At 35.4% G+C, this 20,953-nt stretch overlaps 1 protein-coding gene across 11 annotated transcripts in view; it reads left to right on the forward strand.

The window, feature by feature from the left end:
- COL24A1 (collagen type XXIV alpha 1 chain) overlaps positions 1-20,953 on the forward strand; it is a 338,176-nt gene that overhangs the window by 197,518 nt on the left and 119,705 nt on the right. For all 11 annotated transcript variants that reach the window (XM_074376091.1, XM_074376094.1, XM_074376086.1 and 8 more), the window contains 6 exons: positions 239-292; positions 1,728-1,781; positions 10,540-10,593; positions 10,881-10,925; positions 11,040-11,084; positions 18,691-18,744. In XM_074376091.1, the coding sequence (XP_074232192.1) occupies positions 239-292; positions 1,728-1,781; positions 10,540-10,593; positions 10,881-10,925; positions 11,040-11,084; positions 18,691-18,744 (306 nt within the window). The remainder of the gene's footprint in view (positions 1-238; positions 293-1,727; positions 1,782-10,539; positions 10,594-10,880; positions 10,926-11,039; positions 11,085-18,690; positions 18,745-20,953) is intronic.

Genomic DNA, 20,953 nt, shown 5'->3' on the forward strand with positions numbered 1-20,953 from the left:
CTATGGCTAGTAAATTTCTTTTTAGGTGAAGAGTTTCTAATAAAAATAAACACAGCTTCTATGTAAACATGTTTTATTTCTGTCACCTATCTGTGGAACATTTCCTAGGGCCTCATGTCTTGGATAGGAGCGGGAGAGCTTATTGAATTAAATTTTATAATTTACTGATTTGTCATCAATGAAAATAATTAGATATGATGGAGAATTTATGTCTTCTATATTTTTACTTAAATTATAGGGATATCCAGGTCCCCCTGGGGATCCAGGACCCATAGGCCCACTGGGATTACCTGTAAGTACAGAAAAGACTTTGAATTCCCTAGAATGTTTAAATTGAAATCCATGGCTTTGGTTACGCTATATGTTTTTATGCAAAATAAGTAATGTATGAATTAACAGAGGCTTCTTCTATCCCCACCCAATGCAAAATACTCCAGAGTATTTCATGGTATCTTGAACTTTCTGACTTCTACTTGCTCTGTTATTTACCGCTCACTTCTAATAGTACAACTCTGCCGACAAAAACAAAAGACATTTATTGACACAACATTGTAAACTGACTGTAACTCAATAAAATAAAAATTTAAAACAAAGACATTTAAGCTTTCTTTTGAAACACCGCGTATAAGAACACAGAGTCAGCAATCAAAACTTAGAAATAAGACCAATTGGATAAACAAATCACACGCGCAAGTTCCAATATATTGTTCTTAGAAATTTGCAAATATTCTCAAACTGATAAAATTCATAGAAAATACATCTTTACTAATCAGAAATTGAGTTTTGAAAATGCTCCATTTGTGTTTACCAAAAGATAATGAAATCTCGTCCCTAAAGAGAGGAAATTTGCTTATCAAAATTTGACAGTTACTGTGAACTTAAATGTGAAAAATATCAGCCTTTGTGATCCACTAAGTAAACCTATAATCAGAGGTTTATGCTGTTTTGTGAAGCTTCTGATTTGAAGGTAAGCCCAGATTTCTAGTATATTCATAGACAGGCTGTTGGCTTCTAAAACTAGGAAGATTGATCTGGGGCACAATTGCCAGTCTTTTTACCCATGGAACATAAGAAATAGATTTTAAATCCTCAAAAATTTCAGTGTTTTTATCTACCTAATGTTGTATAGATAAATACATTTTGTTTTCTACTATTTATTGGAGATGATCAGGTATAAAAATAATTCATTGTAATTGACTTAGTAACAAATAACTTAATCTTCATTGCAGCATATTCTTTGTGGCATATTAATTTGGAACATTTTGTGGCATTTTCATGGTAACAGAAAAAGATCTATTTTTATGTGATGGGATTATCATAAATGTCTAGAATAATGAGAAAGAAATCTTGCAACAGTAGCCATTCGTTCTTTGATGGACCAGGCGGATTAGACTGGCAGACTGGCTAAGTGGCTGTTTCTCTCCACCTCCACTCTGGATGTGTTCAACACAGCAACTGCTTGGTCAGTGAATAGTAAACACTTCCCCTTCTTTGTTCAGGGTGTAATCACCTAGAAATTAAATTTCTCTAAATAGTAGAATATGTCAAAAGCATAATATTGGAGGACGGAAGTATAGTCTTTGTTTAATAATTAAAATATTTTTTAAGAAGACTAATCAATTTTAAGAATTTCAAAGAGAATTATATGTCAGAATAAAAGTTACAATTACTATTCTCTTAACGTTCTTGTGAATTCTATAACTGATTGTTAAATTTTCAACATGTAGGGTCATGTGGGGGCAAGAGGACCACCTGGGAGTCAAGGTCCTAAAGGAAGAAGAGTAAGTTATCTAATCAAGGAAGTACATTAACCTCAAAAAAAAAATGACATCATAAATAGTGATGTGCTCAGCAAAAATAGCTCTCTGTCTTCTAGACTGTGCTTAGATATTGTTGGATTTTTTCCCTTGTTTTTATTGTATTGATGACCTACCTACATTAATTGAAATGTAATTCATAATCCCTTATAAAACCATAGTTTTCTGCTTTGTATTTTAGAAATTTTACTAATTGATACAGAACTCTTCTTTCTTATTCCCAACTTCCAGTGTCATTCTTTGGGGGAACTGGATATGTGAAGATGTTTAAATACATTATTTTTCTACTCAGAAGAGATTTATAGAGCAAGGGATAGTAACAGCATGACAAAATAAGAGCGATAAGAAATGGAAGGAAGATACACAGGGTGACTAAGTTTATTACCTGTAAATAACAGGTAGGATAATCATCATTGTCTGATAATTATGCTTAAGAATTTAAGAGCTTTCACTCTTTAAGTCTTTTAAACATTAAATCCTTTTTTTTTTCTTTAAAGAAATAAGAACCACCTTTTACTGCATGATTGTCACATGCCAGGCACTTTTACATCTACTATCTAACTTAATATTCAAAACCACTCTAAGAAGGAAAGGCATGTATCTCAAATATTACAACTGCAGAAGACGGGGCTCAGAGTTTAAGTATATGACCTGTAAACACACAGCAAGTGGCACAACCAGGATTCAAACCTTAGTGTGTCTGACTCCAAAGCCTGTGTTTGTCTGATACCTCACTGAATATTATTTTTCCTGGATTAATTTAAAAATGTAGGCTTTAAGAACTCTGTTTTCTCCTCTGTCTTTACCTTGACTTTTACAGCTAGTGAAGAAAATATTTTAAAACTCTGAAAACACGGCCTCCAACTAACAAATTTTTTTGTAAACTGCCATTTTTTAGTTGGCAAATGGGAAAAAGTTGTTATGAATACCAATTTAAAATAACGACTTCAATTTCAAGTGAAGATTAAAGAAAGAGAGCATATTTTTCTACATTATCATTTCTTTCCTGCAAAATTATTTTCCCTTCTGGGTTTTGGATTTACAGTCTATAAATATTCCTGATGGCCACATCTATTTTAGCCCAAATAAGATTTAAAATAATAAAATTTTAAAATGGTGGAAGGCGATCTGTACTCTTGTCACTTAGTGGTCTGTATCCTGCCAGCATTCAGTACTTGGTCAGGTCAAATGTGTTTATTCAACTTTGTATTACTCATAGTGGAAAGTTCAGTTTTGTGACTGATTAAAAAAAAAAAAGGAAAGAATGAAAGACTTTTGTTAGCTAAGGGATTGAGGAGGTCTTATTGATTATCCAGGCATAAGCCATGTGCCGAAGCAAGATGTGCTCCTCAGCCACTTGTGTCCTAAGTCATTTGGAAAGTTCATCTCTGCAGTTTTCTAACCTCTCTGTGATCCCTGGGCAAATTGTTACTCTTTCTCAATTCAACACTGTCTTCAACTCTTACCTCCTCAGGGATCAACTTTCCTGTCATCCTCCAAATACATTGTACTGATTCATTCCCAAATGGCTTCTCAGAATTATTTAAAGCTCACCTAGTACTTTCTAAATAATATCTTTTTGTTTAGAAATAAGGGCTTTGTGTAGAACAAAAGTGCTTTCTTTACAGGAGAGTGTTTCAGGTAATCAGTGAACATTGGGAATACAAAAAAGAACTGAAGGCCAGAATATCTGAGAAAATATAGTACTGCTAAGTTCCGTTCTAATTATCACCCAGTATCCTCTTCTCCCATCAGTCCATTCTCCAGTATGGGTGTGATCTTACCACATATCCTTCCAAATGTTTTCACTCAAAAAATGAGAATGTATGTCCAGCCCATGGAGATAAATGAAAAAGGTATCTGGCTGACGATTCCTGTGCCCCAGCCCTTTCTGGCTGCCCCAAAAGCTGAGGGGATCAATATTTCCTGCACACTTATAACACTTTATGACACACAATTGTGTCACGGTACATTGGAGGGAAGCCAGGCACATTTGCACTGAGACCACACAAAGAAGTATCATTATGGAGCAAGTGCTTCTATGCCCGTGCTGTTCTGACTGCGATTTGTACTGTTAGCAAATATGAACATGTGAGCATCATGAATGGTAGGGACGCTCCCCAAGGAGTTTGCCTGCTCATGTGCTTCCCTCCTGAATACATCCATCTGCCATCCATCCACCTAACATTTACTGATTTTCTGCAGTCTGTCAGACACTCTCCTGGTATCCTAGAGGACTGAGGTTAACTATTCCTTAGATCTAGACCACATGGATTTTATGGTTTAATGACTTACAGTCCAGTGGCTTTTGAAGTGTCACACAATATTGACAGAGGACAGGAAGAGCTCAGATAAGCGACAATGCCTGCCATCTCAGGAAACAACCTAAACAGCTTACCACGTTGCTTAGTAGCGTGAAAATTTGTCTGACTTGCTTTGTGAAGATTGTGTAATCCTACCCTTGATATAGCTGAAAAAGTTAACAGGATTGGCTGAAAATATTCATATAGTTGGAGATTCCTAGCTGGGAGAGTTGGGATAAATTTAAACTATTATTATTTATCCTACATACTCTAAGCCTTGTTATCACCTACCAAGTTTGACTGAAGAAATGTTAAGTGAAGTGAAATAATGTAATATATTAATGCTAATTAATGTAATACACACAGTCATATCCCTCACACAGACAATAGGCTAGCAGATTTCTCTACTACAGTACCAGAGAGATAGTGGATTAGCATTTGAGGTCACTAGGAATCAACACAGTCTTAGCTATTGTCCCTCATGTGCGTAGTTAACTCTTCGGGGCTGGTGGATCCCTTGGTGTCTCTCCAGTAGACACTTGTATGTCCAACTGCCCTGATGGGAGAGATAACACACAGAGCAAAGTTAACCTCATCATCTTTCTTGCCCATGGATTGGCCCTTTGATCATGAAACAACTTTAGATTTTATATCCTTTCTGTAGAGGGGTGGTTTGGTGTCATATAACTAAGTAATTTTTTTATTCTGACTATGCTGCTTAAGATTTAAATGGGCAGAAAAAACTGAAATAACTATTGTTAAAAATATGTAATGTTAGAGATTTTCTATGCAAGATGTAGAATGAATAGGGCTACAAAAACTCTGAATATGGCCCCTTCAAGGAAATGCCTATCATGTTGGGAAAGCAGCCATCAGTATTTGCACTTAAATTCAATGCTAGTGGTACCTGGAACACTCCAAATGATAAAGAAGAGCTTCTTCTGTGGTTTCTTCTCCTGAAAAAACTCTATAGCAAGAATAAAATCAAAGCTGAGGCATCTGAGAATGGAAGGTGGAATATAAAAAACGAATCTTACTGTATTAAATGTGTATAAAATGAAAATGGAAACAGATTCATAGATATGGAGAACAAACTAGTGGTTGCCAGAGAGGAGGCAGGTTGGAAGGATGGGTGAAATAGGTGAAGGGGATTGACTGGTACAAACTTCCAGTTATAAAATAAGCAAGTTGGGGAAGTGTAATACACGTATAGTCAGTAATACTGTAATAACTCTGTATGGTTGGCATTGGGCACTAGACTTATCCTGGTATAGTCAGTAATACTGTAATAACTCTGTATGGTTGGCATTGGGCACTAGACTTATCCTGCAAGGATCAAATCACTGTGTGTCCATGTGGAACTAATATAATGTATCAAATATAATTTAATAAAATAAGCAAATTTTTAAAAGAATAGAATCAACAAATATTTACCACAAAATCAAAGATAATGTTAGTTTTTGTTTAAGGGAACATTTTGTTCCAGCTGTATTAATCAAGAGCCAGAAAAAAGTGCTAGGCATAATAATTAAGCATCTGAGCAATTTAAAATTAATAGGTGGGTCAAGCAAAGACAGATATGGTTAAAAGTAAAAATAAATATACTGAAGCTAAGTTAGACATTTGTTCTTTTGAGAAGGGCTGTTTCTTTCATTCATAGTTCCTGGAGCTTATTAAAATTGATTACAAGTGTTATAGAGATGGGCTTGCAATTCTCATAAAAGTCTCTCTAAATATGCCAGTGCACAGTTTATGTTAATGTTTTAGTTAATCACAGTTTTTAAAAATTTAACTGTAGCATTTATATGGAAGTGGTTCTGTCCCTATCATTAAATGCTTTTAGGACTATATTGATTATTCAGGAATTTAGTGAACTTTAGTTAAAATTACTGCCTACAATTCAGGGTACTTGGTATTTTACAAAACGTTTCTAGTTTATGTAGCTGAGCTATCAGATTTTATTCTAGCTTTTAGAAACTACTAATAGTCACTCACTATAGTCAACTTTAACTTTTCCAAAAGAGGATAAAGAAAAGATTAGATTTTTTTATGTTTTTATTTTATTTTATTTTATTTCCTTAACTAGAATACATTTTTCAGGAGATCTATAGGTAATCATATATTTTAAGGCAGGTATTAGAAAAAATAACTGTATACTCAGGTGCCTATTATGATGCTATTTGTCTGATTTTCTTAGAACTTGTCCTGAAGTTTATTTTGTCTCAGGAGCCAAAGAAGGCATATACACTAACCCAGAGATAACGTCTACAGCCAATAGTAAAGTGAAATTTACAGATGTTGATAAAGCTAAGCTTTTGGCTAATTAACTGAGCCTTAACTGAAGCATAGAGAGCACCAAACTTTCCTAAAGTTCTGCCAGGTTTAACCTCTTAACTAGCAACCTCAGGCTTTATAGCCTTTAATTAATGTAATTGCTACACTTAGACCTTTTTTTTTTTAATGTGGTTATCTTTGTCGTTACTGCAGAAACTCTCTTTGTTTCCTGGTTTAGTAAATGAAATAATAAATGTGAAAATATTTTTTAGTAAAAATATTTTTTGATGTAAAACATTAAGAAATAAGTGATTATCATTAAAGAATTCCTTAATTTTGGAGGGAGTTCCTTTCAGTTCTAATACTAATCAGTCTTTAACCTGAATCCTAGCTCCAGCTATAAATCGATGTGCTGTGAGCTATAATGGAGGAACGTACAAGGGTTTGTGGAAACCCAGAGAGAGGAGAGATTGGTTCTGCCAGGGGAGCCCAGAAAAGAATCTAATTCTTTCATTTCTGTGTGCCTTCACACAAGAATAAAATTTAAAAGGACTTTTACATATCAGAGAAAAACAAAGATCTTACAAAGTCAGGTTGGATTTTAGCGGTGGGCAAGAGCCATGCGCATTGCCTTGGCTCTGCCCCTACTAGCTGTGTGACCTTGGGTTGGTTGCTTTACATTTCTGAACCCTTGTTTCTTCATCTTTAAAATCAAGGCATTTTTGACCAGCAAACATATAAAGTTCCTGGCGTATTCTAAGACTGCACTAAATGGTCTTGATAAATATTGGTGTCCTAATTAAGACCTATTCTCAGGAACAGAGCTGATAAACTTCTTAATGCTAAGGCATAAATAACAAGAACAATAATAATAGTAATCTTTATGTACTGAGCTCTTATGATGTGCCAGGCACTGTTTGAAAAAAAGAAATGATGACTTAATAATTTCCCCCATTGTGTGAATATGCAGGAAGTTATGGGGAAGGGAGAGAGGAGGGGAAAGAGAGAGATTTGTTAGGAATGGGGAAATTTTATCATTATGCTTGTCTGTATAGTGATTTATAATCTGCACTGTGCCAAAAAATTGTCTAAAATAACTACCAACTTGTATTTCTTGGGTTGAATGTTACACAGATATATGCCTTTTAAATAAAAGTGCTACAAAATAGAAAAAAATACCAATCAGCATTTTACTTGTAAATATTTAATATTCATTTTGTAAACTTCTAAACTTCAAGTCCTCTGTTTCAGCCTGAATTCACTTGCTAAGAGGATTACTATTTATATAATAAATATTATAAACTTAATAAAAAGCACAATTATTGAAAGTCTTTGGACATTTAGACATTATGTGAAGCCAGTAACTCACTTAATTCTGCAGGCTTCAGTTTCTTCATCTTAAAAAGCAGGGTTTAGCCTAGTTCAGCCTTGCCGGTGGGTGATCTGTGTGCCGAGGCTGAAACAGGCGGTCAGTTATGAGACTTTCCTCCTGCGCGAGATGCAGCCTTTTCTACATATATATCCAGGCAACCACTTAATCACAGTTTATCTAAGAAACAAGACTCTTTTTTTTTAATTTTTAAAAAATTTTCTGCTCTGTGTTTGGTGGCCTTTTGAAGCTTCATCCTCTTGGCTGCTAACGTGAACCTAGACAGTGATCCTGACTCTCTGGCACTGGCCTTGGAGCTGCTGGCCTCGCTGCGCTTGACTGTCTAGAGTCAAATCATTATCCTCTCCCCACTGCCCCCTTTCTACCCTGAACAAACTTGCCTTTCCAGCTTGTTCTTACCTTAATGCCGTCCTCATTCTACTGGCTCCTTACTTACAAAGTATCCAAAAAATACAGAAGTTTCAGTTTGCAGAGGAGTCAAGGGCCTAATTACCAGTGGATACCTTTCTAGATCTTACTTGCTTTCTGTGGTATTTTAGAACGTTAATCACTCATTCCTTTTCATACTCTCTCAGCCACGTTGCTATTACTCCCAAAAAATTCGCAGAGTGTTTTTCTTACAGGGCAGAAAAAGGGAAACAGGTATAGAAGGTGCCAGCAAAAGAGAATCAATACAAGCTGCTGAATTTTTACGATGGTGATGGTTAAGAGCAAGGGCCCAAGGGGTCTTTGCACTTAAAATGGCAGGGTCTTCCTTTAATCATGGTTTTCTTTTTCATCTTCACTTACTTAATTGTCAAACATTCCAAGGATGCCCTCACCTCAGGACCTTTGCAGCTGCTCTTTCTCCTGCCAGGATGATTCGCATGGTGTACACAGTCTCCCCTCCCTCAGGTCAGCCCACGTGCTTACCCACGTGTCACTTCAGAGAACATCCTCAGGCACTCTGTCTAAAATAGGGCCCTTCCTCTGACCTTGGACTCTTCCTAGTCCCTTAACTGCCTTTATTTTTCTTCATTATACTTGACTACCTATTGTCATTTTATATTTTAATTTTATATATCAGTTTGCTTGTTTATGAATTCAGGGAATTGTCTCTTCTCCCTACTGTGTCCTCTGGGCCTAAAATAGTACCTGACTTATAGTAGGGATTCAGTGAAAGTTTGTTGAATGTATAACATACTTTGAAAGTCACTTATCTGAATTAAATCCATACTCCTCAACTTGACATTGAAGGTTCTGCACAATAAGACTGTCACTTAGTTTTGTAGCTTTTTACGGGAAAATAGGGCAGGAAAGTAAGCTGGGGACATATCATGGAGAACCTTAAATAGAGATTGAAAAAATGGTAGGGCCAGAGCTATGGCTTTGGCTTTAGTATATGACCAGTGGAGCTTTAGGTCCCTATGGAGGGCGAGTCTCTTCTCCCATCCTGTGAGTGCCCGAGAGGATCAGGGGATGCAGTTACCCTAAGAGCACCCCGGGAGAGAATCCTATTATAGCAAATAGCTTTTTAATGATACGAAGCTGAATCAAGCTGCCCTCAGATGGAATACAACAGACAACGCTGAAGCCTACAAGGCTTCTCCAAAGCAGCGTGTTGTATTGGGATATTTATGTCACCATTTCGTATAGAAATTTTCAGTGCCTCCTCATTGCTTATTGATTTAAGTATAAACTCCAGTCCTTCACCTTTGAAGTCCCAGTCTTTCCACAATTTTTTCTTAGTATATACATACTAAAAACTACTCCATGTAATCAATAGCTCAGCTAAACAAACTGCTTTTTTCATTCTTGGTATCTGCCTGCTGTACCCTTTTCTCATACTATCCCTCTACCTAGAATTTCTTCTAAAGCATGATCTCCAAAAGTCAAAATAATATCTTTATTCCCTTTACAAACTTGTGAAAGCTCTCTCCCTCCTTTGAATCCCATTAGCCCTTACATGCCTTATCTTTGCCTGCATTATAGTTACTTCTGTAATTGACCGTACCTTGCAATTGACATCCCTATACGCTTAATGCACTGCCTTTACCACAGTAGATGTTCAGTCAATGGTTGTGGAATTGAATTAATTCCCTTGAAAGGGACTTTAAGGTCTTCCAAGGACAAGGAACATATACTGTCTTATTAGAGAATGACTTTTGCTGCTAATGCTTCTTCACGACTAATTTCTGAATTAATATCGATAGCAACTTAGCTGAGAAGTTTTGAATTTACAGGAATGTTCCCAGCAGCATTTTCTATTCATTTTCTGTGTCCCTTGCCATCTTTCAGTTGTCAAGCCAGGTGTATAGCAGGGAAGAATGCAGTCAGCCTTCGTTTTCTAATAAAGTGAGAAGAGTGCCATCCCAAAGATAGAAAAGAAGACTGAACAAACAAGCCAGCTACATTAAAGTTAATTCAGAGTTGTCTTTAGACTAAATCCTGGATTTCTGCGGAGTAAATGATAAGGTGAACAAAGTATTTAAATAACAAACCTAACCTACACTGTAGCTACCTCAGCAACTGAATCAGCTATTTTTGGGGTCATGTGATTTACTACTTGGCATTAAATCCTAAACACACTGGCTTGATTCTCCCATGCAGATAGGTTCATCCGTATATTCAGCTATATATTTTACTGTGTTTATAGCACAGAAACAAGCAAAAGAAGTCTGTCAACTGGAAAAGAGTATAGTGCCTCCATTTGTAAGGATGCATAACAGTAAAGAAATATTTCAAATTAACAGCAAGATATTGTTTCCATCTCTAGGGACCAAGAGGACCAGATGGTCTCTCAGGAGAACAAGGTATACAAGGTGCCAAGGTAATCATTGATTTTCTCATTTCATGTACAGTTAAATTTTTTTGAGCCCATATGTCCTACCTGTCTAAAAAACTTACGTATTTCCTTATAAAAGTATGGTTCTATATTTTCTCTTAGTCTAACTATGAAACATGCATAAAGTTTTTACTGCACACACAGAAATGAGTTTTTTTGAATTATTGAACTGTATACTCGATGTCTTACTTTTTGGCATGTGAATGTATGCTAGCGTGTGGAAGACCATACTGCACATTCTTATAACACACCTGGTATTGATTCTCTTTTAGGGTGAAAAAGGAGATCAAGGGAAACGAGGGCCTTCCGGTCTCACTGTAAGTAGTAAAGCATTTCACATTAAAGATAAACGTATAAAGTCTGCTTTCCTTGGGGTGTGACTGATATTTGGGGAGGCAGCTCTTTGACCTGGGCGTCTTCTTTCTGTGCAGGGTAAGGCTGGGAGCCCCGGAGAGAGAGGCGTTCAAGGGAAGCCAGTAAGTAATTGAAAATAATCAAACGATAAACTAATTTTATCTGATTTGTTCTCTGACGCAACTCTTGTTTAGTAATCGGGTTATCAAGCTAAGAGAATACAAGTTTTTTCCTCATTATCATTAGGTCAGGGTTCTATCTGGGCAAGCAGCTTACTCACTCTGGGTCTTTTTTGTACCTGTCTATAAACTGGTAGTGATAACTGTTACTTTTACTTCACCTCGGTTATGATTGTTTTTCTGTAAAATCCATTTCAAGATAAAGTGGTGTGGTATCGTATAAATATAATAAATATTAATAAGGCTAACAGAAGAAATTTCTTTGAGGCTTCTTCCCTAGTTTTGTTTTAACTCAACTTGAGTGTTGTTTGGACCCTTGGAGTGAGGAGCTCTGGGTGTCATCATGTTTTCCCATGACACTGCTCTAAGAGTTTTCATATAATGCTTAATATTTTTCTGCCATCAAAAACCTCAGAATTATACATTTTTTTTTCCTTGAGACATAAGGTCTGTGGTTATCATCACCGAGGGAGAGAAATGTTAAAAAAAAAAAAAAGAAGAGAGAATTATATACACACAGACGTAAGATACTACACATATAAATATATATATATATATATATAATTTTGAGCAAAAGAGCCTAAATATATAGGTTTTTTAATTACTTTCATTTGTAATCATAATTTTAATGACATTGTGATTTGTCATACACATATATGTATAATTTAAAGTCATAAAATTAGACCATAATTTAAATATACTGTAACTGCAGAGTCAGAAAAGCATAGGACAAAAAAAAATTTTAGCTGCTATAGTAATTATCACTAATGTCATTGCATTTACTTGTTCCTCTGTGAGATCTGCTGCCCCCTGCCTGTTGTTTTCCATAATAGCATTATTATATTCTCCTGGTCAAACCTGAAATAGTTGATCTAAAAGAGAAAAATGACTGTATCTAGGAAAGAACTTGTGTGTGACATATATTGTTAATTGAAGTCATCCCCAAAGAACGTTCCTTGAGTATTAATATTCATCATGAGTTGTACTAAATTAAGGTAAATCATATTTCGGTAGATTGTTTCCACTTTGCTACACTGTATATAAAACTAATACGTTGCAGTGAGTGGAGAAATTTAGAATTCATCAAGTTCATTCCTCTTACTTTAGAAAAATGAGGCTGAGGGAAATAAAAGTACTTAATCATTTTGTGCATTGTTGACATTCCTTAGAATTTTACATTCATTTTCAGCCTATCAGATATGCCTGGATAAATGTAAATTTTAATAGTTTTATTTCCTCAGTCAAACAAAAGTTACTAGAACCATTTGTAACTGTAGCTTATGGCAGGTTTCACAGACTACTGGAAGAGCAAAGTTACCTTAATAGATGACATGGTTCAGACAGTAAATCATGAGTCAATATTAGTTGTTGAGGTTTACTTAGCTCTATACCTACATCTTCTCCTTCGTCTTGACTGAACCAAAATAGACTTTGAGATCTTAGGGAAGCTAGAATCAATCAAGCCAAGAACTCCAGATGGCCTCAAGGATTTACTTGATCCTGCGCAGTAATCCCAGTGTCTCCAGGCATTTTATGCACTGTCAACAAGCAGGCAGTGCTGTATAATAAAAAGGTATATTGGAGGTTAGGCTGACCTTTGTTATAGTGCGCACCCCTAGTAGCAGTACAGTCTTGGTTAAATTCCTTAGCTCTCTGGATCATATTTTCCTCATCTGTAAAATAAACAGACAGCTCTAAATTTTCATAATTCTAAAGCTAGGTATTAAATGAAAGTTAGTAACACATATAGTACTCTGCCAAATCGAGATAAACAGGAAAAGTATCTTTGTCCCATTGGCCAACATTGTTTCCTATATTTGCCTTCCACTCACGTGTAGATCTGACTCAAAGGGAAAATCAAGAGGAAAAGACATAATTCATTATCTTATTAGGGTGATAAAGTCTAGATAACTGTTTTTAGTTTTCTAAATCATATGAAAACTGTAACAGTTCATACAACACTGATTTTTTTTATCAATATTCTTTTAGTTAATAAGATAGTGTTAAACCTCTAAGTATGACTTTGTATTTCTCTGTGTCTCTGATTCTGTCAAATTTTGCTTCATATATTTTGCAGCTTTATTTTTAGGGTATTCATATTATGATTATTATAGCTTCCCAATCAACTGACCTTTTTATCATTATAAAATGTTCCTCTGTATCTCCGGTAATACTTTTTAATTCCTTGGTTTGCTTTTTGTTTTGAAATCTACTTTACTTGATATGTAAGTCTCTCCAACTGTTTACATGGCATATCTTTGTCATTCATTTATCTTCAGCCCATCTGTATCTTGATGTTTAAAGTGAGTGTCTTAAAGTTGAATCTTGCTCTTTTATTCATTCTGACAACCTCTGCCTTTAAATTAGCATTTGCTCTGTTTCCACTTAATGTAATTATTGATATGGTTGCATTTAGGTCTACCATTTTATGACTTGTTCCTCTGTGGTGGTCACAGTGGTATTCAGCACCTACTTTAGGCATTGGATAATTTTGAGAATTCCATTTTAATTTAGCTGTTGGCTTCTTAACTATACTTCATCTCATTGTTACTTTTAAGTGGTTATTCTAAGTCAGGAGTCAGCAAACTTTTTCTGTAAAGTGCCACAGAATAAATAATTTAGGCTTTGCGGGCCATCTGGTCTCTTTACAGCTACTCAGCTCTGTCATCATAGGATGAAAGCGACTGTAGACAGTATGTAAGGGATTGAGCGTAGGTTTGTTCCAAAGAAACCTTTATTTACAAAATCCGGTGATGGTCCAAATCTGTCCCCCTGACTGTAGTTTGTCAGTCACCAGCTGAAGGATTACAGTACACGTCCTAACTTTCCACAGTCTACTTAAAGTTAATACAGTAACACTTAACATAATGACTGGAAACTTGCAACCATGTAAACGTGTTTTGCAGCAGCCTGCCTTATATGCTGTATTTGTTTTATGTATTACATCTATATATGTTATAAACCCCATTTTGCAAGGTTTAAATTCTGCTTTAATATAAATAAAATCTTCTCTGCTTTACTGTAATGAAGTACATGTTTTAGAGATATTTAGGAAGAAAATAGCATTTTAAAAAATTTCTCTATGCATTTTCTCCTTCTGGGGCTCTTTCTTGCTTTCTGCAGACGTGTGTTTCTAAATGATGTCATTTCCCTGCAGCCACAGAACTCCCTTTAGATCTCTTACAGTCAAGTTCTTGCTTGACTGTAAGAGTTCTCTTGCTTTTTCTTTATTTCACCTTCATTCTTGAGGGATATTTTCACTTGCTATAGAATTCTGGGTCAGCAGGGTTTTCTTTTTTTTTTCTTTTTTGGTTTCCATTCTGCACTGTAAAGATGACATGCCTTTAATTTTGGCCTTCATTCTTTCTAATGAGAAGTCTACGCTTACCTTTATCATTATTCCTCTACATATAATGTATCATTTTTCTCTGGCTGCTTTTGAGGGTTTCTCTTTATCTTTGGCTTTTGGCAGTTTGACTATGTTGTGCCTCGATGGATTTTCTTTGCATTTATCCAGCTTGAGGTTTGCAGAGCTGCTTGTGTGTGTAAATTTTCAACTTTCTGCTTTTTTCAGATGTTTTCCCTTTGCCATTTCCCTTCTCCTTTCTTTCTTGTATTTCAATTAAATATATGTTAGTCATTTTGATATCATACCTTAGGTCCCTGGGGCTCCATTCATTCCTATTTCAATCTTCCCTTTTCCTGTTTTTCTTGTTTTTTGGTGGGACAACCTGAATCTATCTTCACTAACTTGTTAAACCCTTTCACTAAAATTTTATTAATGATATTGTATTTTTCAGTTTTATTTGGATATTTAATTTTCTATAATTTTTGCCATTTCTTTATACAGATGCTTTTTCTTTTCTGAGATTTCCTGTTTGTTTATTCATCATGAACATATTTTTATTTACATTATTGAACATGTTCATATTAGCTACTTTAAAATCATTGTGTGATATATCTAACATCTGTGTAATCTTGAGTTTGGTCTCCATTAATTGCCTTCTCTCATAAATATGGGAAAATGTTCCTGTCTAATAATTTTGAATTGTATCTTGAGCATTTTGAATGACTCATTGTAGAGAGTCTAAAGTCTGTTATATTTCTTTGAAGAGTATTGCTTTTTTTTAACGTCTGTCAGACAGTTAATTTGGCTGAGTTAAAACTCCAGATTCTCTCTCCTCTGTGGTAGATAGCTGCCGACATCTCTGTTCAGTAATCTTAGCCTTGTCTGGGCTGCTTGGAGTTGGCCACACCAATACATACCTCAGACGTCAGGAAGAGATGTAAGCGAAGTTTATACTTGGAATTTGAGGCTTTCCCTTGCTGGCTCTTTCTTTCATCACTTTCCAGCAGCTCTGATCACTCCAAGTTCTGCCCTGTGTTCTCCATATGAACTCTGTATTCAGCCAATCAGAGAGCGTTTCTATCCTATTTTATTTTAAGCATCCTGTGTAGTTTATCCTCTGGCTAAAAGCCATGTTAAAAAAAAAATCAGAAACTCACCTAGTTGTATTCCCTTCTTTCAAGCGTAGATCCCACTACTCTAGTTTGGGCCTATTTGTGGTCTTTCTCCAATGCTTTCAGATCTTTTCTTTTTAATGTTTTTGTCTTGGGTTTACAGTTGTCTGTGTATAGATTGGTATGATGGGAGCTACTTGGCCAGTGGTAGAAGTGGAAACACGTAACATTTCTTCTTTAAAAATAGTTTTCTTGGATATATGCTTGTATTTGTATGACTGGGATATTGTGCTGTACTCCAGAGATTGACACATTGTAACTGACTGCACTTCAATTAAAAAAAAAATAAGTTTTAAAAAATAGCTTTTCCTGTAGGAACTCAGATTACTTGAGAAGCATTTATTTCAGTATCTTTATGATACAAAAAAGCATATAGTATTCTGTTCTTTCCCATTCTCCAGATAATGAAGCAGAATGTATACAGTTTTCATGATCCTAAAATGAAAGTGTAGCAATAGAAATAACATTTACGTGCTCCCTTGCTGATTCTCATAAGATCTTGAGGATGCTCTACACATGTTTATTGAAAATGGAAAGACACTGAATGCTCAATTTCTCATGGAAATCAGTAGAAAGCAATTCTACTGTATAGCAGAAGAGCATGGCGTTGGAGTCACACGGACGTCAGATTAGGGTTCTGCCACTTACAGCTGTCTTGACTTTGTACAAATTTAAATAATTTTAAATTAAAATTGTAACCTCTCTGAGCCTCTGTTTCCCTATCACTAAATGAGACACCTTTTATAGTTGTAACAAATGACACTCACTATGTACTTAGCACAAGCTCTCACTAAATAGCAGCCACTGTAGTGTTTACCCTCCTGCTCACCATTATCGTAATTGCTGAGCTGAAGTCACAGGATGAGGAGCTGTACTACGGATAATGTATTTCAGTAGCATCTGAAAAACCTGCAAGGGAATTTTTATTTTGTGCCAGTTTGTGCTTTTCTTACAGTAAAAATAGAAGAGTCAATTTAGATCATTTTCTCAGCTTTACCAAATGGCATTTGTATGCCGTTAACAGTATTACAGGTACATACTGATCTACACCAGAAATTGACACAACATTGTAAACTGACTATACTTCAATAAAATATATATATATATATATATATATATATATATATATATATATGTATGTACACACACACAAAAGTACATACTAAGTTTAATATTGTGTGCAAACACTCGCTACAAAGCAAACTGGGCAGACATTATTTAAGGTTCTGAAACTTTGCTGTGTGTTGCAGTTGGTATACCAGGCATAGAGGGGTCCCTTATATTAATTCTGTCTCTTAATTTAGAAGCCTGGAGTACATGAGTGGCTTATGACTTTTATGTCTGAGATATAGCCTTAGTCAGATGGGAGTCCATGAGATTTTACATGTACCCTTTCTCTAACCAGAGAATCATACATAACTAAACATAGCGTTGATTATTATTAACTTAGAAGATTGTATGTTGCTAGGAATTTTAAATGTATTTACCTCCAATTTAATATCATATTATTCTTAGATTTTAAGATAAAATGGTAATTGTGACCTGCTGTAACTTCCCAAGGTTAGGAATTAGAAGAGTAGAGGAGGCAAATTGCAAGACAGGAACAATATTTTATTTATCAGTAGTAGTCATCAGTGTCTGGCACACAGTACATGGTCAGTTAATCTTTGAGTGAAAGAATCAAAGAGCACCAGAAATTTGATTTAGAGTTTTACATACCATTTTAGAATATACCCCCCATATCTAAGACTCAATTTTATGGTACCATAGATAGTATGTTGTAAAAATGGGGGAAAATAAAGGACATTGGAGAGGTTCAATTTGGTCATTTCTGGTCATCTAGGTTCTGAGATCCTTGTGCTTCCCAGGTTTTAAGGGCATAAGTCATACTTACTAACATATCACAAGGCTATTATTTTGGGGGGAACAAATAACCTCTTTATATTGCTATTAAAAGTATAAAAAAATCCAAATGTAAAATAATTTGTCGCTGTTAACGACTGGGAATTAAGTACAAAAGAATACAGGTAGCTGTAAAGAACTCCTACAACTCAACAACACAAAAACAAACATCCCAATGAAAAAATGAGCAAAAGGACTTGAGTAAGCATTTCTCTAAAGATATACAGATGGCCAATAAATATATAAAAAGATGCTTAAAATCACTTTGTTGTTAGGGAAATGCAAATCAAAACCACATTGAGATACCACTCCCCACCCAGGGTGACTATTATTAAACGCATACACCTACAGAGAGAGAGAAAAATGACCCGTGTTGGCAAGGATGTGGAGAAATGGGAACCCTTGTGCTGTGCTGGTGAGAATGTAAAATAGTGGGGCTGCTGTGGGAAGCAGTCTGGTGGTTCCCCAAACAGTTAAACATAAAAGTACCATGTAATCTGTCAATTCCACTACTAGGCATATACCACAACGAATGAGAAGTAGGGATACAAACAGATACTTATACAGCAATGTTCATAGGACCATTAGTCACAATAGCCAAAAGGTAGAAAACCCCAAATGTTCATTTATGAATGAATGGATGAACAAAGTCTTGACATGTGTTACAACATGGATGAATCTTGAAGAAGACATTATGCCATGTGAAATAAGCCAGATACAAAAGAACAAATATTGTATGAGTCTCCGTATTTGACTGACTTAGGTAGTCAAAGTCATAGAAACAGAAGGGAGAATGGTGGTTGCCAGGGGAAGAGGGCAGGGGACAGGGAGTTAAGGTATGGGTCCAGAGTTTCAGTTTGGGAGGATAAAAAGTTCTGAAGATAGATGGTGATGATGGTAGTGCAGCAGTGTGAATATATACTTAATGCCATAGTACTGTACACTTAAAAATTGTTAAAATGATAAATTTTATGTTACGTATATTTTACCACAGAAGAAAAAAACAAAGGATAGAGGTAGGCAGAAAATTAGATCAGAGGATCTTGAAGGAAAGCCGAGGTAGAGAAACTGACTAAAGCATTTTCAAGCATCACTTTTTCTTCAAGTTTTGCCTTTGTTTATTCAGGGTTTACAAGGACCGCCTGGGAGTACAGGAGACAGGGGGCTTGCAGGAGAACCAGTAAGTCTATCTTTATACTTTTCTAATTGTGTTTTTCTCATAGTGTATATTTACCTTTCTGTTATTAATGCCCTGTTGTGCTGTGGTTGATATATTTTTAAAAGCAGCATTTATCATGAGCAACTAATTATAAGAATGAATATTTTGCTGTGGATATAATTTTTAGTGCCCTCCTGGTTTCATGAAGTCATAGTTGGTCCCGTTTGTCTGGAACTGTTAAAACTACACATTTTATTTTCAACAAAGATGCTTCTGTTTTACTGAATCTCAGAATTTTATTAATGGCTTTCTATTCATGTAATAATTCTTACACTGCTCCCCTAACCCCAGCACACACAATCACATTTGTGAGGGCAACTCTATAAAAGAAAAAAAAAAAAACATACAGAGAAGGCAAATCCTACAACTGATGGGCCAAAATGTTGAAACATGACAGAACTGCTGGTAGGTCAGTAATACAAAAACTTACATCATGATTTCTTAAACGTGACTCAATTATAGAGTTTCCATGGAAAATGAATTGTGACAATGAAATACCTTGTCACACATTCTTTCTCACAATATATTCTTTATTGCCTATGAAGTCATTCTTCTGGCCAATAGTATCAGATGCAGTGTGCAGTAACATGCTTCTAAGGTTTACAGTACAGTATAGTCTTTCAAACTATTGGGTTGATCTTATCCATCAGTTGACACACAAGTTTATAGGTGGCCTTTGCATAATTCACTTAGCTAGTAGCAAGTGGGAAATTCTCACAAAGAGCTGTTGTTTGACACAATATTGTAAAATGACTATCACTCAATAAAAAAGTGTTTAAAAAAAATAAAGAGCATCTCAAAGGTTAAAAAAAAAAGAGCTATTGTAACCAAACTGTGTTCATGTCTTCCTTTAGATATTAAATCTATGTATAACTTCCAAAGAATAAGATTTGCCTATATATATAATTTTTCTAAATACAGAATCTTAGATGTGGTGTTGATTTTATCAAACTAAATTCTTCTCAGTTTTATCCATTTTGTATCTTTTAACCTACTATCCCAATTCTAATATTTATTTGATTAAAAAAAATGAGGCATCTCTAAATATCTTTCTTTCAAAAAGTCTGTAATTCCTTGAAGCCGGAGACCTTTTTTTTTTCACCTTTGCAATCCTCTTTTCTAGTATAATGTCTACCGTATTATATCTACTTAATGCATATTTGTTAAGCTATATTAACCAAAGGTCATATACTCAAAGGTGTAATCATTGAGCAAGTAATATTAGATGAAGTGAAATAGAATTAAAACTAATTTGATCTTAATGGTGAACACATTTAAGTCAAGATAAATATGTCAACAGAACTATGACAACAGCAGAGACAATATCTTAGACTTCATACAAGAAAAGATTTGTAGTATAAATGACTAAGTGGCTTAACAGCACCTAAAAACTGACATTCAGGTCAGAAGATCAGTGGGTCTGGTAAATGTGAATCAATTTATAATGGGGATAATGGGCTTTGTTTCATATATTTGAGCTGCCTGGTCAAATCACTGAAAAGAACAGAAGTAACTTAGTAAAATAAAAGACACAGAAGAGATATTGAAACATATTTGTATTCTGAGAAATTAAATAGGACTGTAGCCAACACCAATTAGAATTGTCCCTTTTTCCCAGACAAGATTCAAAACTGGTTTGCTCATTGCAATGCAAGTGCTGGGATTTGAGTAGTTGACCATTCATTCATTCAGTCAACAAACTTTCATTAAGACTCTACACTTGGACTATAGTAGTAAGCATAGAGTTTCCAGTCTAACGATAGAAGTACACATTAATTAAATAATCACAGAGATGTGTGATAATTACAAACTGAGATAAACGCTACGAAGTATAGGAATTCAGTTCCTAGAGAACGTATACCAAAGAAGCTCTCCTAATCTGGGATTAGGGAAACTTCCAGAGGAGGAGCATTTGAGCTGTGATCTGAAGTTACTGAGGCAAATATTGGGAAAAGTTTTTCTAGGGAGAAGTCATGAGCTTGGAGAAAGCCCTACATATTTATCTGAAGATCTGAAAGAAGGCCATCATCGCTCTGGCACAGAGAGTCAGATGGGAAGGAAGTGCAAGATGAGGATGGAAGGGGAAGCAGGAGACAGACACATGTAGCCCTATTCCGAAGGATTTGTATTTTGATCCTAAGAATAAAGGGATGTCATTGAAGGGATAGGG

Source organism: Camelus bactrianus, chromosome 13, assembly GCF_048773025.1.
Source record: "Camelus bactrianus isolate YW-2024 breed Bactrian camel chromosome 13, ASM4877302v1, whole genome shotgun sequence".
NCBI lineage: Eukaryota > Metazoa > Chordata > Mammalia > Artiodactyla > Camelidae > Camelus > Camelus bactrianus.